At 52.8% G+C, this 15,030-nt stretch overlaps 1 protein-coding gene and 1 long non-coding RNA gene across 2 annotated transcripts in view; one reads left to right on the forward strand and one right to left on the reverse strand.

Moving 5' to 3' along the window:
• The first annotated feature begins 3,301 nt into the window (after nt 1–3,301).
• Nucleotides 3,302–8,757, forward strand: LOC109489311. Its single transcript, XR_002142261.2, has 3 exons — nt 3,302–4,104; nt 5,862–6,058; nt 6,152–8,757. It is a non-coding gene; the product is annotated as an uncharacterized LOC109489311 (long non-coding RNA).
• Nucleotides 8,758–11,893: 3,136 nt separating this feature from the next.
• SUGP2 (SURP and G-patch domain containing 2) overlaps nt 11,894–15,030 on the reverse strand; it is a 34,893-nt gene continuing 31,756 nt past the window's right edge. The window contains 1 exon segment of the mRNA XM_034658103.1: nt 11,894–14,834. Within this exon segment, the coding sequence (XP_034513994.1) occupies nt 14,714–14,834 (121 nt within the window). The 3' untranslated portion in view covers nt 11,894–14,713.

The following is a 15,030-nucleotide window of genomic DNA, read 5'->3' on the forward strand; positions in this document are numbered from 1 at the left end:
CCCCTCGTGCCTGCCCTGCCCGCTCTCCTTCTGGCCCCTTCTGCCCAGATGCAGCCAGTCACACACCTCTGTGTTCTCTCCTTTGTGGTGGGGCACATCACAGAAGGCTTCTCAGTGGACATGGCCTTCTGGAAGTGGTGTGTAGGGGTGGGGAATGGGAAGCAGCATACTGATGGTTCAATTTACGTGTCAACTTGGTCAGGCAATGGTGTCAAGTTGTTTGGTCAAACACTAGTCTGGATGTTACTATGAAAACACTTCCTAGGTGTAGTTAACGTATCTGATCAATTGACCTTAAGGAAAGGAAGTTATCCGCGACCCTCTGGGTGGGCCTTATCTAATCAGTTGAAGGACATAAGAGCAAAAGCGGAGGTTTCCTAGGGACAAAGGCATTCTCCTCAAGACTGCAACATAGAAATCCTCCCTGAGTTTCCAGCCTGCTGGAAATAGCTTTCAGGTTTATTAGCAACCGCAATCACATGCGCCAATTCCTTAAAATGAACCTCTTCATATGTATGAAATACATATATCATGTTGATTCCATCTCTCTGGAGAGCCCTGACTGATGCAGACAGCCAGGTGCCTGGTACGGGGGGGAGGCAGGGCTTGCTTTTCAGAGATGGGATTCTCTTGACAAACTGAGACGTCCAGAGGCAGACTTCAGCCGCTTACCTTGGCCTTTCCCCGGCTGGACACACACCAGGCTTTCGGCCTCGGACGCTACCCAAGACACCTGCAGGCCAAGGACACCCATTAGAGGCCTCAAGTTTCACAGTCCCGGGCAGACGCCACCCCCAAGGTGCTGACCCAGCTTGCCACCCTCGACCAAAATAAACCCCGGGGAAGGTGCTTAGATCAGCCACCCCCAAAACCCCATGGCCTGATCTGGGTGGCAGACCCAGCTAGTGCTGGCCCCACGGAAGGGGCCATCTGTAGCCCCAAAAGGCCTGAGATGTAGACCAATTGACCTAGAAGAACGAAAATTTCATTCGGGGGAGATCCAGGCAAGAGGAAGTGATTACAGCAGCTGACAACTTTCTGCTCAGGGCGTCTTCGGGTCCCTCCAAGGCAATTGGGATAATCTCGGGCCCACGTGGTCCCCTTCACAGACGAGTCAGTGGGGGCAGATTCCAGCCCGTGTTCCTGATTTCTAAGCCTGCGGGGTTGGATCTCTCCTCTACCCAACCCAGGTGACAATTGACTATAGTTTAACAGGGTTCAAAATAACCAGTCAACATGTACTGATCTCAGTCTACAGCTGAGATGAGTGGAAATATACAACCACACAAACACCTGGACATACATGGTCATAGCAGCACTATTCACAACAGCCAGAAGGAGGAAATTCACCCAAGCGCCCATCAACAGATGAACAGATGAACACAGTGTGGCCCGCCACGCAGTGGAATATTACTTGGCCGTAAAAAGGAATGAAGCTTGGACACACGCTACCATGTGGATGAACACCGCGAACAGCGTGATGAGTGAGAGAAGCCGGACACAAGAGGCCACCTGTTGTAGGATCCCGTTTCTGTGACATGTGCTGAACAGGCAAATCCATGGAGACGTAAAGTAAATTAGTGATTGCCTGGGGCGGGGACTGAGCCACCCAGGGGTCCCATCAATGAAGCTGTTTTTAGAAATCTTCCCCTAGGGTCCGTGGGTGGCTCAGTCGGTTAAACGTCAGCCTTCGGCTCAGGCCATGATCCTGGGGTCCTGGGATCAAGCCCTGCATGGGGGGGGTCCCTGCTCAGTGGGGAGTCTGCTTCTCCCTCTCCTGCTCCCCCTGCTTGTGCTCGCTCTCTCTCTCTGTCAAACAAAATAATAAAATCTTTAAAAATATTCCCCCAAATCCCCGCATTTACTGAGTATCCATTGTATACCAGGCACTGAATTGGGTGCTAGAACAGGGCTCAGATGGGGAGAGTCATAGAGATGACCACAGTGCTGGGGGGAAGTCCTCTCTTATAACACAGCGAGGGAAAGATGTAGCATTTGTGTGGACATGTGAAGGCTGGAGGAAGGCATGTGTGTGTTGGGTTTTGAAGGATGAATAGGAGTTTGCCAAGCTGAAGTTGGGGGCTAATTATGAACTCAGCTTTATCAAACCTAACAAAGAGAATAAAATAATATAATTGAGATAATGAAAATGAGAATGAGTGCATCCTCATTCGTCTGCACGGACTGAAGGAGTATGTATGGTTAGACATTTCGCTACTGACCATGAACCACACCTTGCTCGTCCAGGCCAATTCCCGATGATGTCGTTCATGTCCACCGCAAAGACAGTGCTGTAAACAGCATTTCAATCTCTCCTTTCATTAGGAGTGTGATGAAATCAGAAATCTGGGGCCACCCACACCCTTAGCTGCTGTCTGTGAGAATAAACAGAAGGTCAAAGGCAGGCCTGACCTAGAACCTTCCCCAAGAGCCTGCATCCTCTCAGCTAGGCTGGATTCTTTCTGGCCTCCTTTCTCCTCGTGTGGCCAGTGCATGGCTCTGGCAGGTGGCCACAGACAGTGAGGAGGACGGACGTTCTTGTCTGAAAATAAATCGTGGCCCTGAATGGGTAAACAAGAAAGTAGGGCGGAGGAGGGGGCTGGGAGGGGCCTAGGGGAAAGAGAGAATTGTGCCTTTCCCGGGAAGATGAATGCAGCCTTCACAGGCTGGCCTCCCAGGGCTGGGCTGGCAGCCACGTGCTCCGCCTCTGCTCCCAAGCGCCTGGTACCCACTGTACCTTTCCTGCTGAGTCCTGATACCTCTCCCAGTGTGGATCCCGTGGATCCCATCGTCACTCCAAGAAGCCCTTTCCTTGCACTCTCCGTGTGGGTTTTGTGTTCTGCAACCCCAGAATGGCCTTTGGCTGTTCACTGAGTGCAAGATGCTTCCTTCCTATGACCCATTTTGCAGATGAGGACACTGAGAAGGGTGAGAATGGGTACTGGGGCTCGGCAGTAGGGGACTCCCGGGGTCTTCCCCTGGCCTGATGATGGCGATTTTGAAGCTGGAAGCGTGTGCAAGGGTGAATGTGCCAGGACAAAAGCAGCTGAGATGACTCTACCTCAGGGGTGAAGTTCTGGGTTTGGGTCCCGGCTCTACCCACTTGCAGGGTATGTTCTGTTCCCTCTGGGATCAACATCTTAGCGTGAATAGGCTTCTCCCTTCTCAGCTAGGGCAGCCAGGCCCTGCCAATCAGTTTACTGTGGCCCTTTGGTCACTGTGATTGGTTCAGAGACAGTCATATGGCCCAGGCTGGGTCAGTAAGATGCGATCCTGAGTGCTTCCTCTAAAGCTTTTGCTATGTTGCTTGAGCGGATAAAGGTCAACTCAGAGTTGCTGGCTGCCATTTCGCCTGGGAATGGAGCTGACACAAGGACAGCAGAGCCAAGAGATGGAGAAAGATGCTGCCCCGTGAGATGGGTTAAGTCCCTTGATCCAGCTTGAGCCTGAAGCCATCATGTTCAATCCCATTAACCAATTAGTTCCCTTTTGGTTTTATGCAGCCAAGAGTTCCCACAGATATAACCTTTATTAATGGTGTGATCAAGACTGTTAAATAACCTCTCTGGGACTCAGTTTCTTCATCTGTAAAACAGGTTGTGTTTGTCTAAGATGAAAGGAGCATGTGTGGTGAGCCCTGCGCCTGATGTTATAAAACATCCGCTGTCATCAAGAACACGCCCAGCTCAACTAGGCTGCTGTTTACTCAGATACTGGAAAGTTTTCTGAGGGACACAGCTGAGCCCAGCCATCCCCGCCCACTGCAATAATCCAACAAGAACGCCGAAGACCAGAAGATGGAATGAGTGGACATCTCAGGTCTCGGCTCTGGGGCAGTGGTCACACAATGGCTGTTCCGACACAGCCTCATTGAACAGAGGCATCAGTGCACCGACGGAACTGCTTGGAAAATCCTTCCTCGTGAACGCATGGGTCGTTTTGCCAAGCAGCTGTCCAGTACACAGGGTCTGTGGCTCTGTTTCTCTTGGCCCACTCTGGGGCAGGAGTGGCTTGTACATGGGACTGGAGGACATGACACCCTCCACCCTGGCCTCCAGCACCCGTGGCCTGCCCCGGGAGCAGAGCCTCAGACAGGATTTGCGGGTGAGTGATTTTTAAAGAAAGCTCCCAGGCAGAGACCGGGGCGGGGAGTTTGTGAAGTCGGTGGAGGGAGGGGAGACTAAGTAAGGGGGTGCCTCCAGCGGAATTCCTTAGGCTCTGTCCCTGCTGGGTGGTCTGGAAATGCTTCCTGCTTGAGGGGAAGGCAGCTGGGGTATTTGTACCCCCACACCAACTGGGCTGGGCTGCCCTAGGGATGTCAATTCTAGCCCAGGGCAACCCCCCACCCAATCACACAGAGCCTGAGAGAGGATTTGCGGGTGAATGATTTCTAAAGAAAGCTCCCAGGCAGACCAGGGCGGGGAGTTTGTGGGGTAGGTGGAGGGAGGGCAGACTAAGTAAGGGGGCGCCTCCACCAGAGTTCCTTGGGCTGTTAAGTGGGGTCGGGATCCAGGGGTGGGGATGGCGCCCGCTTCCATTCCTGCCTTTCCAGGTTGTTCTTTTAAAAGTATAAATTGAGGGGGTCAGACACAAAAGGTCACATGGTGTGTGATCCTATTGATATGAAACATACAGAAAAGGCAAATCCACAGAGACAGAAGGCAGATTCGTGGGTGCCAGGGGCTGGGAGGAGAGGGGGATGGGAGTAATGGCTCATGGGCACAGGGGTTCTTTTAGGGGTGATAAAAATGTTGGGGAGTAACTACATAGAGGTGATGATTGTACAATATTGTGAATGTACTAAATGCCATGGGATTGTTCACTTTAAAATGGTTAATTTGATGTTATGCGAATTTTACCACAATAAAAAAAGTATAAATAGGGCTATAACCCTGCTGTGCTCTGAAGCCTCCCATGGTTCCCCATTGCCTCAAAACAAAATATAGACTTGTCTCTCACCCCCAAACCCCCCAAATCTTGACTCCCTCCTTCCTCTCCTTCTTCTTCCCACAGCCAGGCTCATTTGTACCTCAGGGCCTTTGCACATGCCATTCCCTCTGCCCTGCATGCCCTTATTCATCCTTCAGATCTCTCATGACGTGTCCCCTCCCAGACTGGGCCCCATGACTACCCTTTCTTTGTACCTTGGATGTTTTCTTCAAATCACTGACTGCAGCTGGTCATTTCATTGTGGTTTTAGAAGTTAGATGGAAAGTTCCACCAGTTAGGTGTTCCTCAAATGTGTGGCAAATGAATGAATGAATGAATCAATCAATCAACAGATAGATGAAGGAAGGCAACTGAGAGACTCTGCCAGGGAGAAGCTGGAGCGACTTTCATGGCAGCCTACAGACGGAGGTCCTAAAAGGAAGCGACGCTTTATCCCCCAGTTGACATGGAAAGAGACTGTCTCCATTCAAATCTGGTGCTTTTTTCCTCAGAAAAGCACAGCTGTCTCCAAAACAAAGACCCACAATTGCTGGCAGCAATTTTTACTTCCTTTGAATATTCTTCAATGGATTTTCTTTCCAAACTGCACAGGCATGCACTCATGGTGTGACAGGCACGTGGAGGGGGAGGTGGGGATGGGGGTGTGCGGAGGGCCCTGCCCCGCCCTCACCTATTTCCCCGGGTTAGAAACCCAGTCTTGTCTTCCTGCTGCTCAAACACACAGCCGAGCCTTGTTGTCTATGGGGGAATCTGTCCACATTATACAAAATTTCTACAAAAATCACATCACACTTTGTAATGGGATTTTATCTCCTAGGATCTAACAGCTCTTGGTTAAACGCTCCATCACATTTCACATCTGAAGTTCCCTTAATTTTTCGCTTCCTTCTCTCTATTTGCTCTGTCCCTAGGATTCCGCCAGCCCAAGCAAGCCTCCTGGAAGATCTGTGGATAGGCTTCACCCCCTGGCTTGACCTCAGTGGGTTTGCCCTTTGTGAGGGAGAGGAACAAGGCTTTTAAAGACACCGGCTCAGATGGGTTGGCCAAAAGGCTGGAGTAGGGTAGAACTCCTGTGGAAAACAGCTTGGCACTTCCTCAAAACACAGAGGTACCCCACGATCTAGCAATTCCACTCCTAGGTATAGACCCCAAAGAAGTGAAAACAGATGTTCACACAAATCCTTGTGCACCATGTTCACAGCTGCTCTGTTCACAATCGCCGAAAGGTAGAAACCGCCCACACGTCCATCAGTGGATGAGTGGATAAACCAAATGTGGTCCGTCGTGCAGTGGGATGTTATTCGGCCACAGAAAGGAATGAAGCTCGGACACCCGCTACAACGTGCATGAACCTTGAAAACATTATGCTCCAAGAAGCCAGACCCACAAAACCCACATATGGTATGTGATTTTATCTATATGAAATGTCCAGAACAGGCAAATCCATAGATTTAGGAGGGAGATTAGTGGTTGCCAGGGGCTGGAGAGGTTAGGAGAAATAGGGAGCGACGGCTCATGGGCACATGGTGTCCTTTTGGGGTGATGGGAATGTTCTGGAACTGGACAGAGCTGCTGGTTGCACAACATGGGGAATGTACTACCCGCCACTGAATTGTTCCCTTTAAAGTGGTTAATTTTATGTTATGTTTACATGAATTAGAAACCAAAAAGTTGGGGTGATGCCCACGGAAGCCAGCAGGTGGGGGGGGGCGTCATCCTTGCCAGCACAGGCAAGGCTGGGTGTTAGCAATTCTAACATTCAGTTCGGCTTGCAGTCAGCGGGCGGGTGCTTCTTCTTGGACATGTACTGGCTGCCCGCATCGCTGTCCTCTGATTCCCTTACATGGAAACTCTTCTCGGCTGATGCTCCAGGATGGGAGGAATATCCTTATTTTACAAATGAAGAAACTGAGGCACTAAGGGGTGAAGGGGATTTTCCAAGGTCCCCCATTGTGGCCCTTCTAGCACATCACAGGGTTTAGGTAGAGGCTTGGGCCCTTCATCTGTAGCAGGAGGAGCGAGCCGATGGTAAACCTCAGCAACAGGGCCACAGTGACTCAGGATGGTCATCCCGTGCCGCTGACATCTGTGAGTGGCGCAGTGTCCTGCCATGGGTTCTCAGAGCCCCCTGGCAGGAGATCCTACTACTTTCCCATTTTACAAATGATGAGACGCAGGCTCAGAGAGGCGGGTCCCTCGCTGCAGGTCACAGTACGGCAAGGGCATGTTAAGACAGAGTATTCCAAACCTCAAGTTCCGCTTTGCTCTGAGCCGCCTCTGGGCAAAAAAGCAAGTCGACACGTGGATGTTGAACTCTCGAAGCCGAAAGAAACCTCACGGCTCACGACCAGACTAAGAACTCCAGGAACTGGGGGTGGGGTGGGGTGGTGGCACTCCCCCAAGTCCAACCCGAGAAATCTCTGGAGAAAACTGGAGCAAAGCAAAGCTCAGCTCGCGAGGGCCCCCTCCTGGGGTCTGAAGGAAGTGGCTGGGGCCAGCTGCAGAACGGAGCTGAGATTCCTGGGAAGGTCCAAGTTCCCAGCGCCGTGAGCGTGGGCTTGGTGGGAAATAGAAACGGCGTCTACGCATGTGCCTGTGTGTACGTCTCTCCGCGTCTGCATACGTGCACGTCCTTGAGCTCGCACAAGCACACGTGTGTCTCTGGGTATGTGCATGCATGTGTGCCTACGTGGCTGTGCATGTGTGCACACGTGTGTGTGTGTCTGTGGGGAGCTTCAAAGCCAGGTAAGACCAAGTGGAAATCCTGGCGTTGAGTGTGGGTCTGGAGTCAGACTGTCCAGGGCCTCAGTTTCTCCATTGAGAAATGGACCAGCTTCTGCTGGTTGCGAGGATTAGACTCCACGGGGACCAGCAACTCTCAGATTTGTCACAGTATACAGTCCGTGCTGTGGGCTCTGAAGTTGACGCCCGTGATATCCTTTGACTCTCAAAGCAAATCCAAGGCTGAGTTTATCGTCCATATTTTCATAGACACTTAATTTTCTGTCATTCTAAAATGATACAAGCAAAGACACCAAACCACACAGAAATGTATGCAGTAAATAGTGAAAATTCCACCCACGACCCAGCCCGCTTCCCAGAGGAACATCTGTTAATAGGTGGGTGCGGAGTTTTCCAGAATTTGTGACCACGCATTTACAGATTTGAGTTTGTATTTCTATTTCTATATAGTCCAATAAAATGGTGACGTAAACACTGTAGAAAAGTGGATTTCCACTTTATGGGGCACCCTTGACTCTAGCTCACGCCTCATTCTCCAATGTTACGGATGCAGGAAATGGAGTCCCTAGAGGGCATGGAGCTTGCTCAAGGTCGCTTGTTGTTACACCGCCCCCCCCCCCAAGCTGAGACGGGACTAGAGTCTACCTGTCTGTCCCAAGGCGGGTCCCAACTAAGGATGGGACTTCAGACGTTGTACACAGTTCACTTCTTCACTGTCCTTTCATTGAACACTCCTTCGATTCAGTACCCTGTGGAGGACGCCCCAGCCTAGGCGCGACAGAGCTGGGCGACCTTAGCTCAGGGGCTCAGGGACAGGCCTGCAGAAGCCAGAGGGGCAGCCAGGCCTCTGTCTGGAGAGAGCAGGGTGGCAAGTGGGCCTTGGAGGTTGAATGGAGGTCCCACAGGCATGGTGGGGACTGGGGGTAGGGTGAAGCGTCACCCCCATTGTTGGCCAGCTGGGTGGCTTATGAGCCTCCTCCGTACTTGACATTCATAAGTAGGAAATGATACCCAACTCTGGGGCTAAATTGTTAAGTCTCAACCACTGGCTAGAAAGGTTGCTGCCTGTTGCAACACGGTGCCAGTCCCACCCAGATGGGGAAACTGAAGCTGGAGCAGGTGTGGAGACTTCGAAGGCTTTGAAAGCCGACAGCCAGGCTCTTCCTCTTTCTGGGCCTCAGTTTCCCCATGTGTACAACACTAGCAGAGTGGTAGCTGGGCAGGAATCTGGCTCCAGCTCCAGTACTGTCGCCACCCCCCCCCACTGCCCTGCAACTGACTCTCCATCCCCCAAACACATGGGAGTTGCACAATTTACCCCTCTCTGGCTGACTCTAGGCCTCAACCCCTCCTTTACGGAAGGGGGCTAATTTGGGAGTGTAACCCCGCCCTCCAGCTGGCAGGGGAGCGGGGCCTGGGTGCACCGTGACTAGGCTTGGGGATCCTCCTGCACAAGGTCTGCTTCCCAGGAGGGGACACAGCCTTAAAATGAGGACCAGACCCTCTAAACCCTCTCTCTGTGAACAGTCCTGGATTACTGCTTTGAACTCCGCAAGCCCAAGGCCTCATTTCCCTGGAAGGAAACCAAGGTTCAGAAAGTCCTACTGCTCACCAGGGGTGGGGAGGGTTGGCTGTGGCCTCCTCCCTGCCGGCCCATCTCTGGCCTTCAAGACTCACCCCTGTGGGTGGACACCAGGCAGTCCCTGGACAGAAGGGGACATCAAGACCTGGAGGGACAAACAAGGTCACCTGCAGGAAGGTCGAGGTTGGGGGGCTCAGAGTGGGGGGAATCTGGAGGAAGCAGAGAGGGGTAGCAGCTGGGTTGCATCTGGAGCAGAGCATGGGGACAGGGTCTGGAGGGGTCAGGGCCCATGCTCTGTGTTTCAGTCCACCTCCAGGGCAGAGACTGCCTCTTCCAGGGACCGCAGCCCCCCACATCCTGGACAGGCAGGCACAGCTGGGGAAAACTGGGGTGCTAACAGGGTCACACCAAAAATCGCACAGCACAGGAATGTTGTGGAGGGAGGCAGTGAGGTGGGGAGATGCCAAGAGCTCCCCGTGGTCCCAGAAATGCCATTTCTAGGGCTTTATCCACAGATAAATGGGATGTAGGAGCCAAGGGTTGGGAACAACTCAAATGCCTCTTGGTGGGGAACTTAAATAGCCCATTACATATGTAAATTCTCTGGAGAAAGAAATTTTTAATTTTTTTTAAGGATTTTATTTATTTGTCAGAGAGAGAGAGAGAGAACACAAGCAGGGGGAGTGGCAGGCAGAGGGAGAAGCAGGCTCCCCACTGAGCAGGGTGCCCAATGCGGGACTCGATCCCAGGACCCCAGGATCATGACCTGAGCTGAAGACAGATGCTTAACAGACTGAGCCACCCAGGCGCCCCTCTGGGGAACATTCTGAAGTGAAAAAAAAGCAATAGGCAGATGAGAATGTGCAGTAGAATTTGCATTTTAAAGAACGGTTATACCTAAAATATGCCCGAATACGCAACTGTCTACACATATGGGACCTGAGTCCTGAGGGTCAGGGAGACATTGTTCCACAGAACACACTTCTGTACCTTTTGATTTTGGCCAGGTGTTACTTACTCACAAACAGTACTAGAAAGTTTTACTCCCGTAAAGAAACTGTGGAGCCCTCCAGTCACATGAGGACATGAGTCTCCAGGCAGCATATCTGGTATCTTATTTTAAGAAGTTTTGATCCGATATTATTTTATACTTCATTTTTATGTGGGAGTGGGGAGGGGCAACTTCTGTGATTCACTCTGCCCATACCTGCGTTCATCTTTTACGAAGAAAATGTACACGTGTTGGTTGAACGTGCATGTTTGCACGGATTTCGCACCGTTACGTACGGCTACATGCGTGCACGCACAGCGAAAGCTCGTTTTAAACCACAAGCTGCTTTCAGTGTCCAGCGCGCCTTCCGCTTCTCAGGGCCCTGGGGCATGCAGGCTTCCAGGAAAGGGTGCCGGGGAGGAGAAGGAAAGGGGAGGGGCCCTCCAGGCAGAGAAAGGCGTATTTCAGTCCCAGCTAGCGCTAAACAAGAGAGCAGAGGAAACCTTACCTGCCGAACTAGAAGAAATCTTCCCCAGATTGCAGAGCAGAAACAAAACCCGAGGTCAAAGCCTAGATGGGTGCCCCGGCCGGAGACTCTTACTCCATGTGTCCTCATCTAAGTGACCTTCATCAGCCCAGGGAGGTGACGGCCAGTTAGGGGCAGCTGCTGGTGAGCCATTCCGCTCACCCCCTACCTCGTCTCCTGAGAAGGGGTGGGAGATGAGGTGGGCCGCTGCGGGTCCCGAGTGACTTTCTCAGGGCCGGTGCTGAAACCCACAGTCGCACACCGCCCTCCCGGGCTCTCGTGAGGAAGAAGGCAAGGGAAGGAGGTGCCCGACTGGCAACGGCTCCTGTCATGGTCAGATGGATCCCTGCCACTCCTGAGCGGCCTCCAGGACACAGCAGGGAGAAGGGAGGCCTGGGTTCCCACATTAGCTCCTAGGGGGCCCAACTTCATCTGCCCCTAACTGGCCAACAGACTCCCGAAACCCTTCCTGGGCCCCCTCTGCCCTGGGTCCAACAGCAGCCTGGCGCCTCGTTATCACTGTGCCCTCAGGTGGAAGCCCCTGCAGGCCTGGTACGTGCCTGCGGTAGCCCTTGCCCTCACCCCTTCCCCACAGGGCCAGCTGTCGGTGGAGGAAATCAGACGCGGAGGGGGCAGCACATGGGAATAGCAGGGAGCTGTGAAGATGCCCCACAGGCAGGCCTCTTCAGTCAGGGAGAGGCCTGGGTGGCCCTGGTTTAACGCTTGACAGCTGAAGCCCTGACCCTGGGAGCGGGTCAACCCTTGAGGGGGGGCAGGTGAGCCATCAGCAGTAAGGCAGGTGTCCCCGACGCTCTCAAAGGTGGGTTTTCATACCCAGCAGTAACCCCCAGTCAGAAGGGGGCATATCCCCCCCCACCCCCGTGGTTGGCACTGGCTCCTACCTGTTCTCTGGCACCTCCAGGCTTTCCCAGCAACTAAACAGGCCCCCTGGCTGGGGCGAGCAGGCAGAGAGGCCTGGCAGGCAGAGGGCATACTGGAAGGCCGCAGTGTGTCCAACCTGGTTTCCTGGAGGTACTCCAACATCTGTCACGTGGTCCCCAACCCACATTTTCAAAACGCATCAACAGAGACCATGGAAAACTGGGTTTCCTCTACATTTATTGCAACTGCTAAATGATTAACAACATTCACAACTTCTTAGATTAAAAAAAAGAAAAAGAAAAAAAAAAACCAAAAATTTCCATTTTGTAACATCACAAATGTCTTCTAGGTTTTACCAAGGACCAAAAACGCTAAAATTCTCTATATGATTTCCAGTGATGGAAACAAGCCAGAGACAGTAAGCACCCAAAGTGGTGAGTTAGCACTTTCCGGATGCCTGTTGTCCTCATGGAAGAGACCCTGGAACTAGAATGACAGAAAAGACACTGTGACTTCGACAAGGCTACGCAACCGCACATCGCGCTCGCACGCACACTCCCTGCAGTCAGCCTTTGCCAGAGACAGCAAGGGCAAGCGCAGAGGGCTGTGCGCCCTGGTCCTTAGCCAACAGCTGGCATGAGGACGCACCACCAGGCTCCGCCCCGGCTCCCATGTCGCCAGCCCCACAGGAAAAGCATCACCTGAGTGCTCAGAGGACTTTCCAGGATCAAGAAGGAGGTGTTCCCTTTGACGTTTGCCAAAGGCTCCCAGGGTCAGCTCAAAGTGGGATGTCCCCAGAAGGAAGAGTGGCAAGAGGCTGCGGGGACAGGACTTATACCCTGGGAATTCCTAAAGCGTTTTACTTACAGACAAAAGCAGAGAGAGCCAAGAGCGAATATACTAGCACAAAGTGAATATGATGGTCAGCTATCTATGCTGCAGAGAAAGAGCGAGAACATATTTGGGGCGTGCACGTCTTGCTCAGGGCCAACGGGCACTCTGTGAAAGGTCCGAGAGGACCAAGGCCCCGTTCTCAGAGTTCCATCCATGTGCTCAACCCATGGCCAACAAGGAAAGCTACTGGAAGGATTAGGAGAGAAAGGAGATGAACCCCTACAGCTGTGGTTCCCCTACACCACACCACCCCTGCAGGCTGCTTCAGCTTTGCTGAGGCACCTCCATGGTCTTGTTGGCCATAAAGATCTGCCAGCTGCCCACACCAACAGGAGCAACCAGAAGCAAGGAGAGCCTGGGGGCTCCGCCTGACACGAAGAGACACAGCACAGGCCTGTGACGGTGGGTGTGGGCCCCACAAGACGGAGCCCGAGGAGCCTGGGACAATAGTTGGGGCCTGTGGCTTTAAGAAAAGGAAGACTGTCCAATAGGGTAACTCACTGCTGTGCCCCCCCTCCCCCTCCCCCCACCGGCTTGCAGTGTCAGCAGGATGCCAAGGTTCCCAGATCTGAGCACGTATTTAAAACTTCCACACTGCTGCTTTACGAGAAAGGCCTGAGATCCCCACAGCCTGAGAACTTCGCACGTAGCTGCAAGGACAGCGCGCCGGGAGAAGATGGAAGGGCGGCCATCACGCGCCTAGAAATAGCAAGCAGCTGCGAGCCCGCCCCAAGAGGACGCTTTCTGTTCTGTACAAAGGCCCTGATAACACAATTCTTCATGCCGCGCAAGCCAAAAATGAAGCCTCTTGAAGAGTTTACAGCCCCACCCCTTGGCAGAAGAGACTCCATATGTGGTTTTTAAAAAAGCAAACTGCAGCTTGTGGATTCTAGGGAGACGTGTGTATTTGAGGGAAGTTTCATCAACGTAATGATTACTCCCCACCGAATACAGCTCTATTATCCTGTCACTAAACTTCCATTACGTCTCTTGGGAGGCATTTAAGAGCCGAGCCTCTGTAAATAACACGTTCGTGGAATCAAGTATCTCCACTTGTTCAAAGAACGCCCGTGCTCTAACCCGCAGGCTGTGTACCAGGGCGGACTCCGCTAATCCCGAATCACAGCCCCTATTTACAGCCTGGAAGCAACGAAAAGCCGCCGTCTGTCATCATTCTGGCATCAAGCGTGCTAAGAGAGCACCTCTGAGAGCGAGGTTCCCTGGGATGGGAGACCCGACTAGAGCTGGTTCCTGAGCACGAACAGGGCACCGGGGCTTCCAAGGGCAGCGTCACCTTCCAAGGAGGAACCAGGAAAGACGTGCAGGAGACTGGCTGCCACAAGCATTCAGAAGAGGGCGGAAGGGCAAAAGCAGACCAGAAATGGTGCATTCTTTTTTCCTTTGAGAAGAAGAAAGGCCAGCGGAACCTCCACACCAGAGCTGCAGAGACGCTCGTCTCTCCAGAACACACCAAACCTACTTGGGCACTGGCTCCAGGGCAGATCCGGGGCAGAGGTGGTGCTTTAAGAGTAATTGCTGCTTCGAGCCTTATTTTTCTCACCAATGGTTTCATCTATTCAGGGAGAGAATGGTTTTGTTCAACACTGAGTTGGAAATTACAGGTGGGGAAGGCAGCTACAAAGAGAGGAGAAAGAAGGGGATGTTTATATAGGCCCAAGGCCCTTGAGAAGGAAAAGGACTTGAAGATGTTCAGAAAAGGGATGTGGCAAAGCAGCTGGCCTGTGCAGCACCAGCTTCCAGATTGCCCTCACCCTTGAGGGACACCAGGCCACTCCCGGGGTGGCCTCTCCCCAGGACGGCCGTGTGCAGTTGAGCCCAGGAGCCCTGCACCAACGCCTGCTGTCGGGCTGCACGCTTGAGAGCAAGGGGCTCGCTCCTTCAACCAAACCTGGAAGGTGAGGGGTGGGGCACATCCACATCCAAACACTCCTTGTTACCCTCAGAGAATTTTCTCGTGTGTGTGTGTGTGTGTGTGTGTGTGTGCGTGCGCGCGCGCGCGCATGTGCGCGCGGTTTCAAGTTTGGTGTCTGGGGAAGGGGGAACTCCGATTTCTCTGGAGAAACCGTTTCTCCGCACCAGCACGTCAGCTTAGGCAGAACGCCGCACGCACCAGCTCCCAACATACCTATTTGTTGGCCCGTTTGTGTCTGTACATCTGCATCATCCTCTGACGGAACACGTCAAATGTGTCTTCCTTGCGCTCCTGCCCGTCCGCACCTAACCCCTCCCCTTCCGACGCAGTTCCCCTAGGAGCAAAATGGAGAGTTAGCCGCACCTGGGCACAGAGCCCGGCCACCAGGGGACTGGACATGGCACAAGCAGCGTGGGACGGAGGCATGTGGGACACACAACAGGGACAAAGGAGAGGGAAAATGAAGACACAATTCACAGTGTGGAACAAGGGGTACTCACCTGCGCAGGTGTGCGGACTTTCTGAGGTGT

This window comes from Ailuropoda melanoleuca, chromosome 4 (genome assembly GCF_002007445.2).
Source record: "Ailuropoda melanoleuca isolate Jingjing chromosome 4, ASM200744v2, whole genome shotgun sequence".
In the NCBI taxonomy this organism is placed as follows: domain Eukaryota; kingdom Metazoa; phylum Chordata; class Mammalia; order Carnivora; family Ursidae; genus Ailuropoda; species Ailuropoda melanoleuca.